Genomic DNA, 15,798 nt, shown 5'->3' with positions numbered 1-15,798 from the left:
GATGGTGAAGGAAATCTACTTTGTTTATAACATTCCGGCATTTACTATTGCAGATTAAGGGGAAGTGGAAACGTCTGGCCAGAGATTTGAACCGCTATCCTGCCAAATGCAAATCCGAAGTCTTACCAGCGCGCCATCTGACTCGGCAACGGGATGTGCGACGCTCGGAGAGTCTTTTGGCAGAGGGCTGTGAGGTTGATGTACCAGAATATACTTGTAACAAACTAGAGTACCGCACACTCCTCAGTACTACTGGTACCGTAAGTGGGTTAGACATTTATTGAGGAGGGGGGGGGGCAGGGTCATGAATTGGCATCCCTCCCCCCCCCCCCCCCCCAAAAAAAAAAACCATTTTATTAGAAGTGTTCGTATATTTAGATATACGAGGAGACCTCTAAAAGTAAGTTACGTACTATTATGGCTGGTCAAGGAGCTTTTATTAAATACTGAATTACACTTCAAAGTGAGGCAGATACAGAAGACTCGTTCATTAAGTAACGCAATACATTCTATTTCTGAAAGCAGTTCGGTTCAGTCAGGATTCAAATACACCATATTATCTTCCACTCATTTGGTTACGAAATCCTAGTTTTCAAAAATAATCTCCGTCCAATTCGACGGCCTTACGCCATCTTACTGAGAAGGCCTTTATGCCGGCATGGTACCGCTCCACTGGCCGACGTTGGAAGCAACGTGTTGCTGCATCAGCAACCTCCATATAATCCATCCACGTATCGCTTCTCGTGGAGTGCATCCTTCATTGGGCCAAGCAGATGGAACACGGAAGTTGCGAGACCCGGGCTGTACGGAGGATGAGGAAGAACAGTCCAGAGTTTTGTGAGCTGCTCTCGGGTGTGCGGACTTGTGGAGGCCTTAGGTTGTCATGGAGAAGTAGCAGTTCGTTCACATTTTCGTGGCGATGAACACACTGCAGTCGTTTCTTCATTTTCCTGAGAGTAGCGCGAACATCTTCAGAGTTGAGTACCTCACTACCAACAGAAGCGTCCCGTTGAGCAGCGAGGTGTTCGGTTGTGATCTGTCGATCACTTCGAATCAGAGTGTCGTCACGTTCCAGCAGTGCAGGAGTCACAGCTGGCTGGGTGCGGCCGGCCGCCGCTCTGCAGGCCGGACAGCTTTGCGCGACCTCGTGACAGAAGCGTCGCCCAACGGCTCGCCGTGCTTTTGTTCACTGCCAGGTAGCCGTAGGCAGTCTGCAAGCGCCACTGAATATCTGCGCTGCTTTGGTTTTCCACCAAAAGAAACTCAGTGACAGCTCTCTGCTTGGAACGCTCCTCTGCTGAAGGCTATGTATAGTGCCGCCACCTGTCGGAACTTCGTGAAACTACAGGGGCTGAAGCAGGAGTATTACTAGACGTTCCACAACAAATGCCGCATTTTTCTAACCGAAATTTGCGGAGAAAAAATATGTTGCATTAGTTATTGAACGTCACTCGTATTGTCAACGTAATTACCAGGTCTCCGTAAACAAACGGCAGAACGTTGTGCCAATCGTTGAATTCCTGGATGTTATAAATCCTCTGAATCATTCGTAAACCGTTTCGTGGACATCGGGATGTTATTGTCGTGTAACCACTCCGCCACAGGCCATGCATTATGAACAGGTGCTCCATCGTGTTGAAAGACCGCCATCCCCGAATTGCTCTTCAACAGTGGGAAGCAAGAAGGTGCTTAAAACATCAATGTAAGCCTGTGCTGTGATTTGCCACGCAAAACAACAAGGGGTGCAAGCCCCCTCCAGGAAAAACACGACCTCACCATAACACTACCGCCTCCGAATTTTACTGTTGGCAGTACACACGCTGGCAGATGACGCTCACAGGGCATTCGCCATACCCACAACCTGCCACCGGATCGCGGCATTGTGTACCGTGATCCGTCACTCCACACAATGTTTTTCCATTGTTCAACCGTCCAATGTTTACTCTCCTTACACTAAGCGAGGCGTCGTTTGCCGTTTACCGGCGTGCTGTGTGACATACGAGCAGCCGCTCGACCATGAAATCCAAGTTTTCTCACCTCCCGCCTAACTGTCATAGTACTTGTAGTGGACGCTGGTGCAGTTTGGAATTCCTGTGTAATAGTCTGGATAGATCTGTGCCTACTACTCATTACGACCCTCTTCAACTATCGGCGGTCTCCGACAGTCAACAGACGAGGTCGGCCTGTACGCTTTTGTGCTGCACATGTCCCTCACGTTTCCACTACACTATGACATTGGAAACAGTGGACCTAGGGGCGTTTAGGAGTGTGGAAATCTCGCGTACAGGCGCGTATGATACAAGTTACACCCAGTCACCTGACCACGTTCGAAGTCCGTGAGCTCCGCGGAGCGGCAAATTCTGCTCTCTCACGATGTCTAATGACTACTGAGATCGCTGATAAGGATTACCTGGCAGTAGTTGGCAGTACAGTGCACCTAATATGAAAAACGTATGTTTTTGGGGGTGTCCGGTTACTTTTGATCACATAGTGTACATGCTAAAGGCGACCACTCACAAACTGACAGTACTTACCGTCAACCACAAACCCGAGACAGTTCATGTGTCCACAAGCAGAACCGGCAAACGACCAGTATTTGAGTAAAGGAACATAGCAAGGGGAAGACCCTACAATAAGAACAAAAGTAATAGAAATAATGGCATCCCGAACATAGGTGGAGATTAATGAAAGAAACCGCACTCGCTCCCATTCACGCGACCGGAATGATAGCAGGGACAACGGCGAGTGAACTATTAGATTGTCTATAGTATGAATTATGACGTCGTCAAAGTTATAACAGTTTGTTACTGTTAAAGTTCATAAATCAGTTCCATGAAAGATATACTTTTAAAAATTTTTGGACGAATACTGTTCAAATCCATTATTTTAGTGAACTGAAGTTTCTAGGTAGTTGCACTATAGCAGTGTAAATAATTATATTATTATTATTAATGAATTAAAACATTTTTATATTGTACTGTAACCATTACTAACAGAGGAGATATCTGTGGCACGTTCAACCTGAGAATTACACAACGTATTTTTTTCTCTCTTTTTTTTTCTGTAGATTACTGTCTGCGATTCAAGGTCGAATACATTAGCAAGCAAAACAAAAATAGAAACAAAGATTCATTGCCTGTTGTCATTTCCAATGCTTGTGCGCACTGTAGAGAAGAACGAACGCCAGAACTCATTATCTATTCAGCACTGAGTGAGAAAGGAGCATCTATTTACACGAGACTTTGCCTTAAGAACGGTACACACCAGTACATGTTCGTCTGCAGCTGTCTTCTCCTGGAAAAAAAAACAACGGTGTACTTCTCAGAAGACACCCTATTTTAGTGACAAACATTTATCAGTGCTCGGGTTTGCTCTCACCCACACAATGTATCCGGTAGCGAAGTACTCAATGCACGTGAAGTAACGCTAATTATGATGCTTGTCGACTGCAGTTACGAGGATAAAAGAAATCACATTTGGAGAAAGAAGGATGTTAGTTTCCTTCTCATCTAGCGCCAAAGGCTGTAAATAATTAACTACATACTGTACTGTGTTTCAGATATTATTTTTCAGTGCATAAGACGTTTAGTACCTAAATTATGTTGTATATGGAACGAACAATTAAATGGTACTTATAAAATATGCATGTAACTAATGAACGAGTAAAGACTACAGGGGAATGCCATTAGGTCAGTGGGGAGATTTACCGTTGCACAAAGAACGTGTTACGATCCTGCGTTTTCAGTACTCTTTGCGAGGAATGCGTTTTTGTGATGTTAAGGAGTGAACGCGATGGCGAGCAGACATCAACGAAGCCTCGGATAAATTGTGTGAAAATGGGGACGGTTATACTGGGTGGTCGGAAAGAGTCTAAGAAGCTTGTAAGAGTGTTAGAAGGTAGGTTGTGTTGAGAAATAACTGTTAGGAAAGCAAAATCCATACGATGCGCCGTTTCCGAGTTACGTAGCACTGAAGTTTGCCAAAGAGGTTGTTGCGCATTCAAATTCGAGCAGCCTACCAGAGACCGCGTCGCTAAATGTGTTCTTTGTGCCGGCCTTAGTGACCGTGCGGTTCTAGGCGCTACAGTCTGGAACCGAGCGACCGCTCCGGTCGCAGGTTCGAATCCTGCCTCGAGCACGGCTGTGTGTGATGTCCTTAGGTTAGTTCTAAGTTCTAGGGGACTGATGACCTCAGGAGTTAAGTCACATAATGCTCAGAGCCATTTGAACCTACGGCTGGAGCATAAACAAGCTCTAACACACATTATTAAATACATAAACAAATTAAATAAACATATATCAAAGGAATAGCAACAAAAGATAGGCCAGTAGTCGGATGTCTCTGTGCTTTCTAAAACACCGTAAATATTTAACCAATTTCTTCACGAATAGTATATATCGGATATAAACAAAGACATAGATGAATAAATATATTTAATAGCATGCTGCTAACGTTTTTTCGTGTAACAGTGGAGTAATTATGGCCTGACGCGATCGATAGTAATCGGCAACTTCGACCTCCAATAACTCATGTACTATTCAAGTTACATGCTTGTAATATATACCAATTTAGGTTTACACTAATAGCTCTCTAAACACACGTCGGTCGACGAAATCGGATGAAGCGTTTCGATTTTCGAAATTCGTTGCTGGATGTTACTTGTATAATTTACCGTCAGATACTAAACCTTAAACTAATAAAGATATTGAAAATCTGATTACACCATCTGAATCGCCGTGGAAATAATAGTAGTAATGTACATGTTTCTTTTTGAGGTATCATGATTCATCTGACTATTATTAATTTCTATACGAACTGAGAAATGTCTGCCATGATGGTTTCACAAAGTGCGCCATCGGTGGCGCTCTCGGCATACAAGTCTCCTTCATCGACACAGCATCACTGAGGGATTCCCAGCCACGTGCTCGGCACGGACCACGCACTGGGGCCGCCCCTCTTGTGCAGCTGACGTTCAGCACCACGTGTTTGCTGCCGGCCCCGGCTTGCCGTGCGGTCGCGCCAGCTCCCAACTTAGAACATCTCCGAGGCTGCTCAACTCGCCCGTTACCTCACAGCCTCGTGATGCCAATTGGGGACCTACAACACCGAATTGTAGCGGCTGCGGTCAAAGAAAACCATCATAACGACCGGGAGAGCGGTGTGCTGACCACACGCCCCTCCTATCCGCGTCCTCACATGAGGATGACACGGCGGTCGAATGGTCCCAATGGGCCAGTTGTGGCCTGAAGGCGGAGTGCTTTTTGTAGACTTCTCCTGGCTGTTGTGAAGACAGGCACAATTCCCAGTAGCCTATGGCAGTGCGCTTTGTCCAGCCTGGAAATGGTGGGTCTGACGTTCCATACTCCTTCCATTGGAACTGTGAATGAGGACTGCTGTGCTGGCCAAATGACTAAAGATTTTCCCATTGCGGAACGTATTTCTTCACCACTTGATGGAACTAAACTTTCCAGAAGAGCTGGCAGAAAACAACCCTTCGCAGAGACTTTATATAGCCTATGAACGTGCCTCCATTCTACTGCTGACATTGACTGACTGTAAACGATGGTAATTAGCTAATTTCGTGCAGTGGTTTCGAGCTCACGAAATCTAGAAGTCGGGCGGCTCCCAACACGGCCGTAGAGGGGCGTATGACCCGTGAGGCAGGCGGTAATGTTTTAAGTGTGTCCAGCATATCAAGTCTAGACTGAGTCATCCTCAGAGCTGAATTAAGTTGTTCATACAGTACGGAAAACTTGAAAGTGTTGTCAAGTTATATACAATTTTAATTAATCATTTTCTGGTTATGTGGGTGAGTTTTGTGTTTATGCAAGCGTGCACGCGCTGCGTAAACGGAGGCCTTACAGCAGACCACGGTTCCAGTAGCGAGGTTTAGTTGAAACTTTTACGTTCCATCCATTTGTTTCCGTGGAAATTTGAGTGAGATGTTTTTTTTTCCTGTTTCGTTTTCGGTGCAACAGTTACTAGGCGGCATCTGGGTGCTGTGTATTGACCGATAGCGATGTACATTTTCCATTTCAGTGATCGAATTTCGGAATCTTTCTGGAAATGGTCAGATTCGTACAGAGCATTTGGGACCACAGCGAGGCTGGGGACCTTCATTTAGACTGACTTTTTAAGTGTAGTAGTGCAGAGGATTAATCCGGGCCTGTCGAAAAAAGTTTCCGAGTAAATCTGCGGTGTAGTGTGTCGCGAAATTTGTCTCGCCAGCAGTGAGTGGATTCCGGCCGCGGCCGCTACTGGTATTTCTCGCGAAGCCACGGAAGTAGCTGAGTAACTTGGAACGTGGTCTAGGCACTGGATGTCACAGGTCGGTCACGCTGCCCATGGCACCGTTGGAGATGTCGCTGTGCAAATGGAATCCCGGAAGAACCACCGCGGCTGAACCAGAACCACGCAGACTTCGTGTACTGTCGGAGAGAGACCGCCGAGTTTTTCGGGGCTCGTTGTCAACAGTTGCATAAAATCGACGGAAGGAATCATTCGTGAGTATCGGTGTTACTAGCAGTCCAGCTAACACTCTGAAAAGAATGGTTACATTTTTCGAGCAGCTCCTCCCAACGCCCACATTTCTGTTGTCAGCGCTAAGCGACGATTGAGGTGGTGTAAAGAGCGACGGCACTGAATGACTTTAAGGTAGTGATGTGGAGAGGTGAACCACGCGATACCTGTGGTAACCCGATGGAACGGTTTGGGTTTGGTGAATGCCTAGAGAACTGCAATTTTTCCTAGTGAGGGTGTGATGCCCTTATTGTGCTTTAAAAAGAAAAAAAACGCTAAATGCGGAAGGAAATGAAGACATATTATACTGCGCACGGTAAACGAACGGTTCATTTACATCTACGGGGCTACTTTGCAAATCACACTTACGTGCCTGGCAGGGGGTTTATGGAACCAGTTTCAAAATAATTGTCTATTATACCATTCTCTAACAGCGCGTGGAAAAAACGTGCGAGCTCTGGTTTCCCTTATTTTATTGTAATAATTGTTTCTCCCTGTGTAGGTCGGCGTCGACAAAATATTGTGGCATTAGGAGGAGAAAGTTTTTGATGGAAATTTAGTGAGAAAATGTTGCCGTAATGACAGACGCGTTTGTTTTAATGATCTCGACACCAAATCCTGGATCGTGTCAGTGACACTCTCCACCCTATTTCTCGATAATACAAAACGTGCTGCTCTTTTTTGAACTTCCTCGATGTACTCCCTTAATCGTATCTAGTAGGATCCCAAAGCGCCCAGCAGTACTCCAAAAGAGGGCAGAGAAGTGTAGTGCAGGCAGTCTGTTCAGCAGGTCTGTCGCATCTTCCAAGTGCTCTGAGAATAAAACGCAGTCTGTGGGTCGCCATCCCCACAACATTTTCTGTGTGTTCTTTCCAATTTAAGTTGTTCGTAATTGTAATTCCTAGGTATTTAGTTGAATTTATGGCCTTTAGATTTGACTGATTTATCGTGTAATTGAAGTTTAACGGATTCCTTTTAGCACTCGTGTGGATGACCTCACACTCCTTGTTGTTTTGTGTCAATTGCCAACTTTCGCACCTTACAAATACCTTTTGTAAATCGTTTTGGAATTTGTTTTGATCTCCTGATTACTTTACTAGTCGATAAACTACAGCATCATCTGCAGACAACCTAAGACGGATGCTCAGATTGTCTCCTGAATCGTCTATATAGATAACAGGGCCTACAACATCCCTTTGGGGATCAGCAGGAATCAGTTCTGTTTTACTCGATGACTTTCCGTAATTTACTACGAGCCGTGATGTTTCTGAGAGGAACTCGCGAATGTAATCGCAAAACTGAGACTATATTGAATAACGACGTAATTTGATTAAAAGCCTCTTGTGAGGTAAGGTGTCAACACCCTTCTGGAAATCTACAGTTACGGAATCAGTTTTCGGACAGGATACTGTTCATATCAGCACGATAATGCACCCTGTCGTGAAACAGCATCTGTGAGGCATTAGTTTGTTTACAGTATCATTCTTGCGATGTTAAGAACCTTCAACATCGCACCGCGTCAGCAATCGTTGGTTAATATATTAAAAAAACTAGAGACCCGCCTCGATTGCGAAAGAAGCACCTAGTGTTAACCTAGGTTTCGTCGTAGATAACTACAGCTTCTTCAGAACAATAAAACCCACAAGTGCCTAAGAAGACCTTTGTCAATGATTAACTATACATTTATAAACGAAAAAAAAGGAAAACACAAAGAGTACATATGTACAAACTCAAAACCACTACTTAACTTAATGGTGTACGCTCCACCTGACACCGGCCTGTGTTCGATGCGCCATGACCCGTGATGGACTGGACTCCCGACAGTGTCGGCATCGAGCCTTTGCGACGAGACAGAACGTCGACTTCGCGCCAGACCGCAGCATCCAGCATCCAACATCACTAACTTCTCTGGTTTCAGCTCTTCAGGAAGAATGGGGTACCGTTCCTCTACAGACATTCAGACACTTCATTGAAAGTGTCCACAGCAAAGTTAAAGCCGTCGTGAAGGTGGAAATACTCCATATTAATGTCCACTAATAGGTGTTCGGACACTTCGGTTAGAGAGCGTGTGTGGTGCTGTGTGCTTCCACGAATACTCGGGGTTGGTTTTGTGTCCCCCGAGCTGTTAGCAGCGCTGCAGAACGAACACAGGCGAGCGCGGCCGTACTCACGGCAGGACGTCGGCCCAGCCCCAGCCGTCGTTGCCGAGCCGCTCCCAGTGGTCGTAGTCCCTCCGGTTGCCCCTGGTGTAGATGAGGTAGTTGAGCACGCTGGTGCCGCCCATCACCTTGCCGCGCGGGAACCGGCAGCGGCGGCCCTCCATGGCCAGGCACGACGTCGACGACGGCTCCGTCCGGTAGTTCCAGTTGGCGTCCGTGAACTGCACCCAACACACACACACAGCTTCACTAAACACAACTGCTGTTCGTAATGGAATTCTTAGCAAGTAGAAGCATGATTGCTACTCCACCGTCTCAACCTTACTGTAGTCAGTATGTTGTTGTTGTGGTCTTCAGTCCAGAGACTGGTTCGATGCAGCTCTCCGTGCTACTCTACCCTGTGCAAGCTTCATCATCTCCCAGTACCTACTGCAACCTACATCCTTCTGAATCTGCTTAATGTATTCATCTCTTGGTCTCCCTCTACGATTTTTACCCTCCACGCTGCCCTCCAATACTAAATTGGTGATCCCTTGATGTCTCAGAACATGTTCTACCAACCGATCCCTTCTTCTAGTCATGTTGTGCCACAAGTTCCTCTTCTCCCCAATTCTGTTCAATACTTCATTAGTTATGTGATCTACCCACCTAATCTTCCACATTCTTCTGTAGCACCACATTTCGAAAGCTTCTATTCTCTTCTTGTCCAAACTATTTATCGTGCATGTTTCACTTCCATACATGGCTACACTCCATACAAATACCTTCAGAAACGACTTCCTGACACTTAAATCTATGCTCGATTTTAACAAATTTCTCTTCTTCAGAAACGCTTTCCTTGCCATTGCCAGTCTACATTTTATATCCTCTCTACTTCGACCATCATCAGTTATTTTTCTCCCCAAATAGCAAAACTCCTTTACTACTTTAAGCGTCTCATTTCCTAATCTAATTCCACACGACTAAATTTGACTACATTCCATTTTCCTTGTCTTGCTTTTGCTGATGTTCATCTTATATCCTCCTTTCAAGACAGGTCCTCTTCCAGGTCCTTTGCTGTCTCTGACAGAATTACAATGTCATCGGCGAACCTCAAAATTTTTACTTCTTCCCCATGGATTTTAATTCCTACTTCAAAGTTTTCTTTTTTTCCCTTTACTGCTCGCTCAGTAACATCGGGGAGAGGCTACAACCCTGTCTCACTCCCTTCCCAACCACAGCTTTCCTTTCATGCCCCTCGACTCTTTATAACTACCTTCTGGTGTCTGTACAAATTGTAAAAGGCCTTTCGCTCGCTGTATTTTACCCCTGCCACCTTCAGAATTCGAAAGAGTATTCCATCAACATTGTCAAAAGCTTTCTCTAAGTCTACAAATGCTAGAAACGTAGGTTTCCCTTTCCTTAATCTTTCTTCTAAGATACGTCGTAGGGTCAGTATTGCCTCACGTGTTCCAACATTTTTACGGAATCCAAACTGATCTGCCCCGAGGTCGGCTTCTACCATTCGTCTGTAAAGAATTCGTGTTAGTATTTTGCAGCCGTGGCTTATTAAACTGATAGTTCGGTAATTTTCACATCTGTCAACACGTGCTTTCTTTGGGATTGGAATTATTATATTCTCTGGCTCTCCCAAGGCTGTCAGTAGTTCTAATGGAATGTTTTCTACTCCCGGGGCCTTGTTTCGACTTAGGTCTTTCGGTGCTCTGTCAAACTCTTCACGCAGTGTCATATCTCCCATTTCATCTTCATCTGCATCCTCTTCCGTTTCCATAATATTGTCCTCAACTACATCGCCCTTGTATAGACCCTCTATATACTCCTTCCACCTTTCTGCTTTCCCTTCTTTGGTTAGAACTGGGTTTCCATCTGATATTCATACAAGTGGTTCTCTTTTCTGCAAATGTCTCTTTAATTTTGCTGTAGGCAGTATCTATCTTACCCCTAGTTAGATAAGCCTCTACATCCTTAAATTTTTCCTCTAGCCATCCCTGCTTAGCCATTTTGCACTTCCTGTCGATCTCATTTTTGAGACGTTTGTATTCCTTTTTGCCTGCTTCATTTACTGCATTTTTATATTTTCTCCTTTCATCAATTAAATTCAGTATCTCTTCTGTTACCCAAGGATTTCTATGAGTCCTCGTCTTTTTACCTACTTGATCCTCTGCTGCCTTCAATACTTCATCCCTCAAAGCTACCCATTCTTCTTCTGTATTTCTTTCCCCCATTCCTGTCAATTGTTCCCTAATGCTCTCCCTGAAACTCCCTGCAACCTCTGATTCTGTCAGTTTATCCAGGTCCCATCTCCTTAAATTTCCACCGTTATGCAATTTCTTCAGTTTTAATCTACAGTTCAGAACCAATAGATTGAGCTCAGAGTCCACATCTGCCCCTCGAAAGATCTTACAATTTAAAACCAGTTTCCTAAATCTCTGTCTTACCATCATATAATCTATCTGAAACCTGTCAGTATGTAAAGAAGCAAATTATTACGAGCTGTCGCCTTGCATTGAAAGCGTAGCTTGCCGTGGAGCTGATTTTGGTTCTCACGCTGGCGCAGCTGACGCTGGCTATTGGCCCGAGCGAGCCGTCTACTTCACATATTCTGCGTGCAATACGTTATGCATACTCTCAGTGAATCTGAAGAAGTACTATTAAATATTAAGCGATCTTTCTCACACTTAGTATACCAAACACAACCATATTGTTAAAATTTCAAATCATTAACTCCAATACTTTCGGAGATATAATTTTTTAAGTAAAACACGTAATAATCGTGTTGGCATTGTGAAACTGAGTTCGGGACTCTAATGCATTCATCCACAGCATCAACTGAAACTACAACCAAGAGAATAGGTTCATATAATCTAATTTTCTTTAGTTTCATTACAACAGATTTGGAAAATTATTTCATCGTGTTTTGGTTGTGTGAGAGTTTTGACGAGAACGAGAGAGTGAATGGAGGACATACGTAAAGTGAGAATGTGATATTTTATTAAAACTATGTAAATGTATGCGTGAGAAATTTGTTGTGTAATAGGAGAATTTGTAACATATGTCCGAGTGAGCTTGACATTGTAAAAGGCAGCCAGATTACTAAATTTATTAGTGATTTATTTTCTGAAAAGAAATCGTGTTTTTTTCATTAAATTTTATTTAGTTTCTGAATTACGAAATTTCTAGTCTAAATTACTTGCGGTAGTCTGATTGGCTGACATTAGGAATATTGCGAGTATAGATGTGTTCGAGATGATCTGATTGGCTGCTTAACATATTAGCCAATAGGAATTCTACATTCTCCTCGCTTTTGAATGGGGCTTTCTGCCTCAGATCTATGAGTCAATATAGTCGCTCGGTAGCCGTTTTCCCGTTTTAAACCTCGCTGATCAAATTTGTACCAAAATGAAAAACTTCGTGCGTTTGATTGGTTCTCGTATCGCAGAAGAAAAGCGACTACAGTGTTGAATATTTTGTGAAACTTTGACACTTGTGAGTGATTCATTTAAGAAGATATTTGTGTGTAAACATTTCATGTCGTATATAAACTCCACGTGGGGTGTTTCCCGCGGTTTACGAGACATTACTGCGGGTTCTTCTTTACAAGAAACCTACTGAACGACTGAATGTGTTAACTCGCAAGTAGCCGTGGGTCAGTGACAGTTGAGGACATTCAATATATCAGGTCGAACTAAATGTCTTCTGGCTGCTTTCAGGTGTGAACTTGTAACAGAGACAGTCGATACCATTGCGTAATTTATGTCGGAAATTAAATATGGACCTGGTAGCTACTTTCCGTGTTTTAAAGACAATAAACCAAGATCAAGGAAATTTTAGACATTGTTTCAAACGAGTCATGAAAGAATCCTGAACGCTCAATAGTTTAAATAACTTTCAGCTACTGTCCATGGACTAGAGTTAATGTGGCCTTTGTGTGGTAGGTATTTAGACGAATTTTCGTCAAACACTGCTTTTGTCGGCTAAATCATCATCTACCATCGCAGAGTGAAGGGGCAGACAACCTGAAACCTATCCAGTTAGGTGGACTGATTATTTAAGGACAGTAAGAGAACAACCAGCCCCACCGGAAGTAGGCAAATGATTCATGGACAGTGCTGGCGATACTCATTCTCGGACAGCTCATGATCTTGAAGTGCCGTTCCATTGGCATCTGTCAAATTTGGTGTGATTCGCGGTCGTTACATGCATTTCTTAGCATACAGTCGCATTAAATTGCAGGGACTCTCCCCTTCTCAACTGGTTAGAAGAAATTGCGCAAGATTTACGAGACGTGGACATCAGAGAAGAAAACATAACAAATCGTCGAGATTTTGGAAGCTTCAGAAGAAGACTGGCAACTAATGGCCAGAAGAAAAGAATAAAAACCTGTAGTGGCATCAAGAAGAAATGTTGAGGACGGAAACCATCAAGGCAAGTTCAAACGCGCTCCTTAAATGGACAAAACGAAAAATGAAGTACAATAATAATAATAATAATAATAATAATAATACCCCGTGGAGGCCCGGGAAAAAAATAGGCCTCCGGTATGTTCTGCCAGTCGTAAAAGGCGACGGAAAGAACAAACCACTAATAGGGCTAACCCCCCTTTTAGTGTGATTACTTGGTTCAGGACAGAACTAAAGAAGCCTCGGACAAGCGCCGTCATGGTCGGGGACGACGCTTGAACCCTATGCCCGCCCACAATGGTAATGACACTGCTAGCCAACTGGAAAATGATTTAAATCCAAATAGAGGTGTTTTGCAGGATATGCTTCCTGTAATCACCCTAGAAGGAAAACAAAGACAGAGGATGAGATGGTCAGATGAAGTTAATCGACACCTCATGTTCTGTTATTACCAAGCAACAAACCTAGGAACCAACACAACTGGATACAGATCACAAGTTGGTTGGTTGGTTTTGGGGAAGGAGACCAGACAGCGTGGTCATCAGTCTCATCGGATTAGGGAAGGATGGGGAAGGAAGTCGGCCGTGCCCTTTCAGAGGAACCATCCCGGCATTTGCCTGGAGTGATTTAGGGAAATCACGGAAAACCTAAATCAGGATGGCCCGACGCGGGATTGAACCGTCGTCCTCCCGAATGCGAGTCCAGTGTCTTACCACTGCGCCACCTCGCTCGGTCACAGATCACAAGTATACACAACATTTATTACCAGATACCCGGAATTAAAATTTTTAACTAGCTGATCAGATCCGTGTAATAATAAAAAATAACAGGATACCCCAGTCAGAATTAGAAAACATCAAACAACAGGTACTACAAATACTGGAACAAAATAATGTGCAATTAGAAGAAGAAGAAAATACAGTAATGGACTCAAACATCCCAGAGCAAACAAACAAAGAACAACACGCATCAATTAAACAATCAGAGGAAAACGAAATCTTAAGACAGCCACCAGCAAAAGCACAAATAGAACATGAAGTGACACACATGTTAGATATAGAAGAAAAATTTCAGCTGATATATATAGAATACAAAGACACAAATACAGACATTAGACCATTCTTGCATAGACCGCCAAATAGCCCACAAGTCGAAACAACAATAAAAACTATCAACACAATCATACACAACAAAATAAATGAATACACAACTATGGAAGAGTTACAACTACTGGTTTATGTAGGAGCAATCACTACACTAAATATACACACTACAACCCTTTAGATCACATAACATCAACAGATACGAAGAAAGTGAATTGGAAAAAAGAAAACACTACATGGCAAGCACCCGTATCATCTAACACAGCCACACATCGATCAAGACGCATCCAACACATGGCTAAGAAAAGGCAATATATACAGTGAGACGGAAGGATTCATGATTGCAATACAGGATCAAACAATAAACACCAGATATTACAGCAAGCATATTATTAAAGATCCCAATACCACAACAGATAAATGCAGACTTTGCAAACAACAAATAGAAACAGTAGATCACATCACAAGCGGATGTACAATACTAGCAAGTACAGAATACCCCAGAAGACATGACAATGTAGCAAAAATAATACATCAACAACTTGCCATACAACATAAACTAATAAAACAACACATTCGCACATACAAGTATGCACCACAAAATGTACTGGAGAATGATGAATACAAATTATACTGGAACGGAACCTTTTTAACAGATAAAACAACACCACATAACAAACCTGACATCATACTCACCAATAAAAAGAAGAAATTAACACATCTAATCGAAATATCCATACCCAATACAACAAATATACAGAAGAAAACAGGAAAAGAAATTGAAAAATACATCCAACTGGCCGAGGAAGTCAAGGACATGTGGCATCAGGATAAAGTTGACATACCAATTATACTATCAACTACAGGAGTCATACCACACAATATCCACCAGTACATCAACGCAATACGGCTACATCCAAACGTATACATACAACTACAGAAATCTGTAATTATTGATACATGTTCAGTTATCCGAAAGTTCCTAAATGCAATGTAACATATACCTTACAGTTAAAAGGAAGTCACGCTTGATCAAGGTCCGCGTCACTTTCCATTTTTAACCAGACATAACGTCTGAGAAAGGAAAGAAATAATAATAATAAATGGATCCAAAGCTGCCAACCAGTTGCGAGAAAAGGTGATTTTATTCACGACGGTTTCGAAGGATGTAAACATGTCTTCCCCAGAAATACATCGAGATGACTGGGTGTGTGTGTGTGTTGTCCTTATCATTTCATTATCACTCATGAAACTGGCGAGATTGGGCAGAGCTAAGGTTGGGAATTTGTAAGGGTGCTGATAACCGCTCAGTTGACCGCCCCACAAACCAAACATCACCATCATCATCGTCATCATTATCCAGAAATACATGTAACTAAAATTTCACACCAAATAATGAAGTGATCTGACGGACGTCCTATGAAAATATGCCGTCAGCACACGTCATTGAATACATTATTAAATACGCTTGCCCATATGATCAGTACTTGTCTGTAAGAATGTAGAAATAAAACCAATCAAATGAAATGACAGGTCATATTATAAGCTGACCTTTTCATCTCAGCATTAAAAACTGACTTACAGACGTGCATTTTGCAACTGTAACGACCCGAATGT

General features: G+C 43.2%; 1 protein-coding gene across 1 annotated transcript in view; it reads right to left on the bottom strand.

The window, feature by feature from the left end:
• The window catches only part of LOC126203456 (glucose dehydrogenase [FAD, quinone]-like), a 147,515-nt gene that overhangs the window by 50,996 nt on the left and 80,721 nt on the right, over positions 1–15,798 (bottom strand). Inside the window, exon 3 of the mRNA XM_049937773.1 lies at positions 8,691–8,899. Within this exon, the coding sequence (XP_049793730.1) occupies positions 8,691–8,899 (209 nt within the window). The remainder of the gene's footprint in view (positions 1–8,690; positions 8,900–15,798) is intronic.

The sequence above is a fragment of the Schistocerca nitens genome, chromosome 9, assembly GCF_023898315.1.
Source record: "Schistocerca nitens isolate TAMUIC-IGC-003100 chromosome 9, iqSchNite1.1, whole genome shotgun sequence".
Classification (NCBI taxonomy): Eukaryota; Metazoa; Arthropoda; class Insecta; order Orthoptera; family Acrididae; genus Schistocerca; species Schistocerca nitens.
Note: the sequence above shows the minus strand (reverse complement) of the source record. Positions and strands in the feature narration are given on the sequence as shown.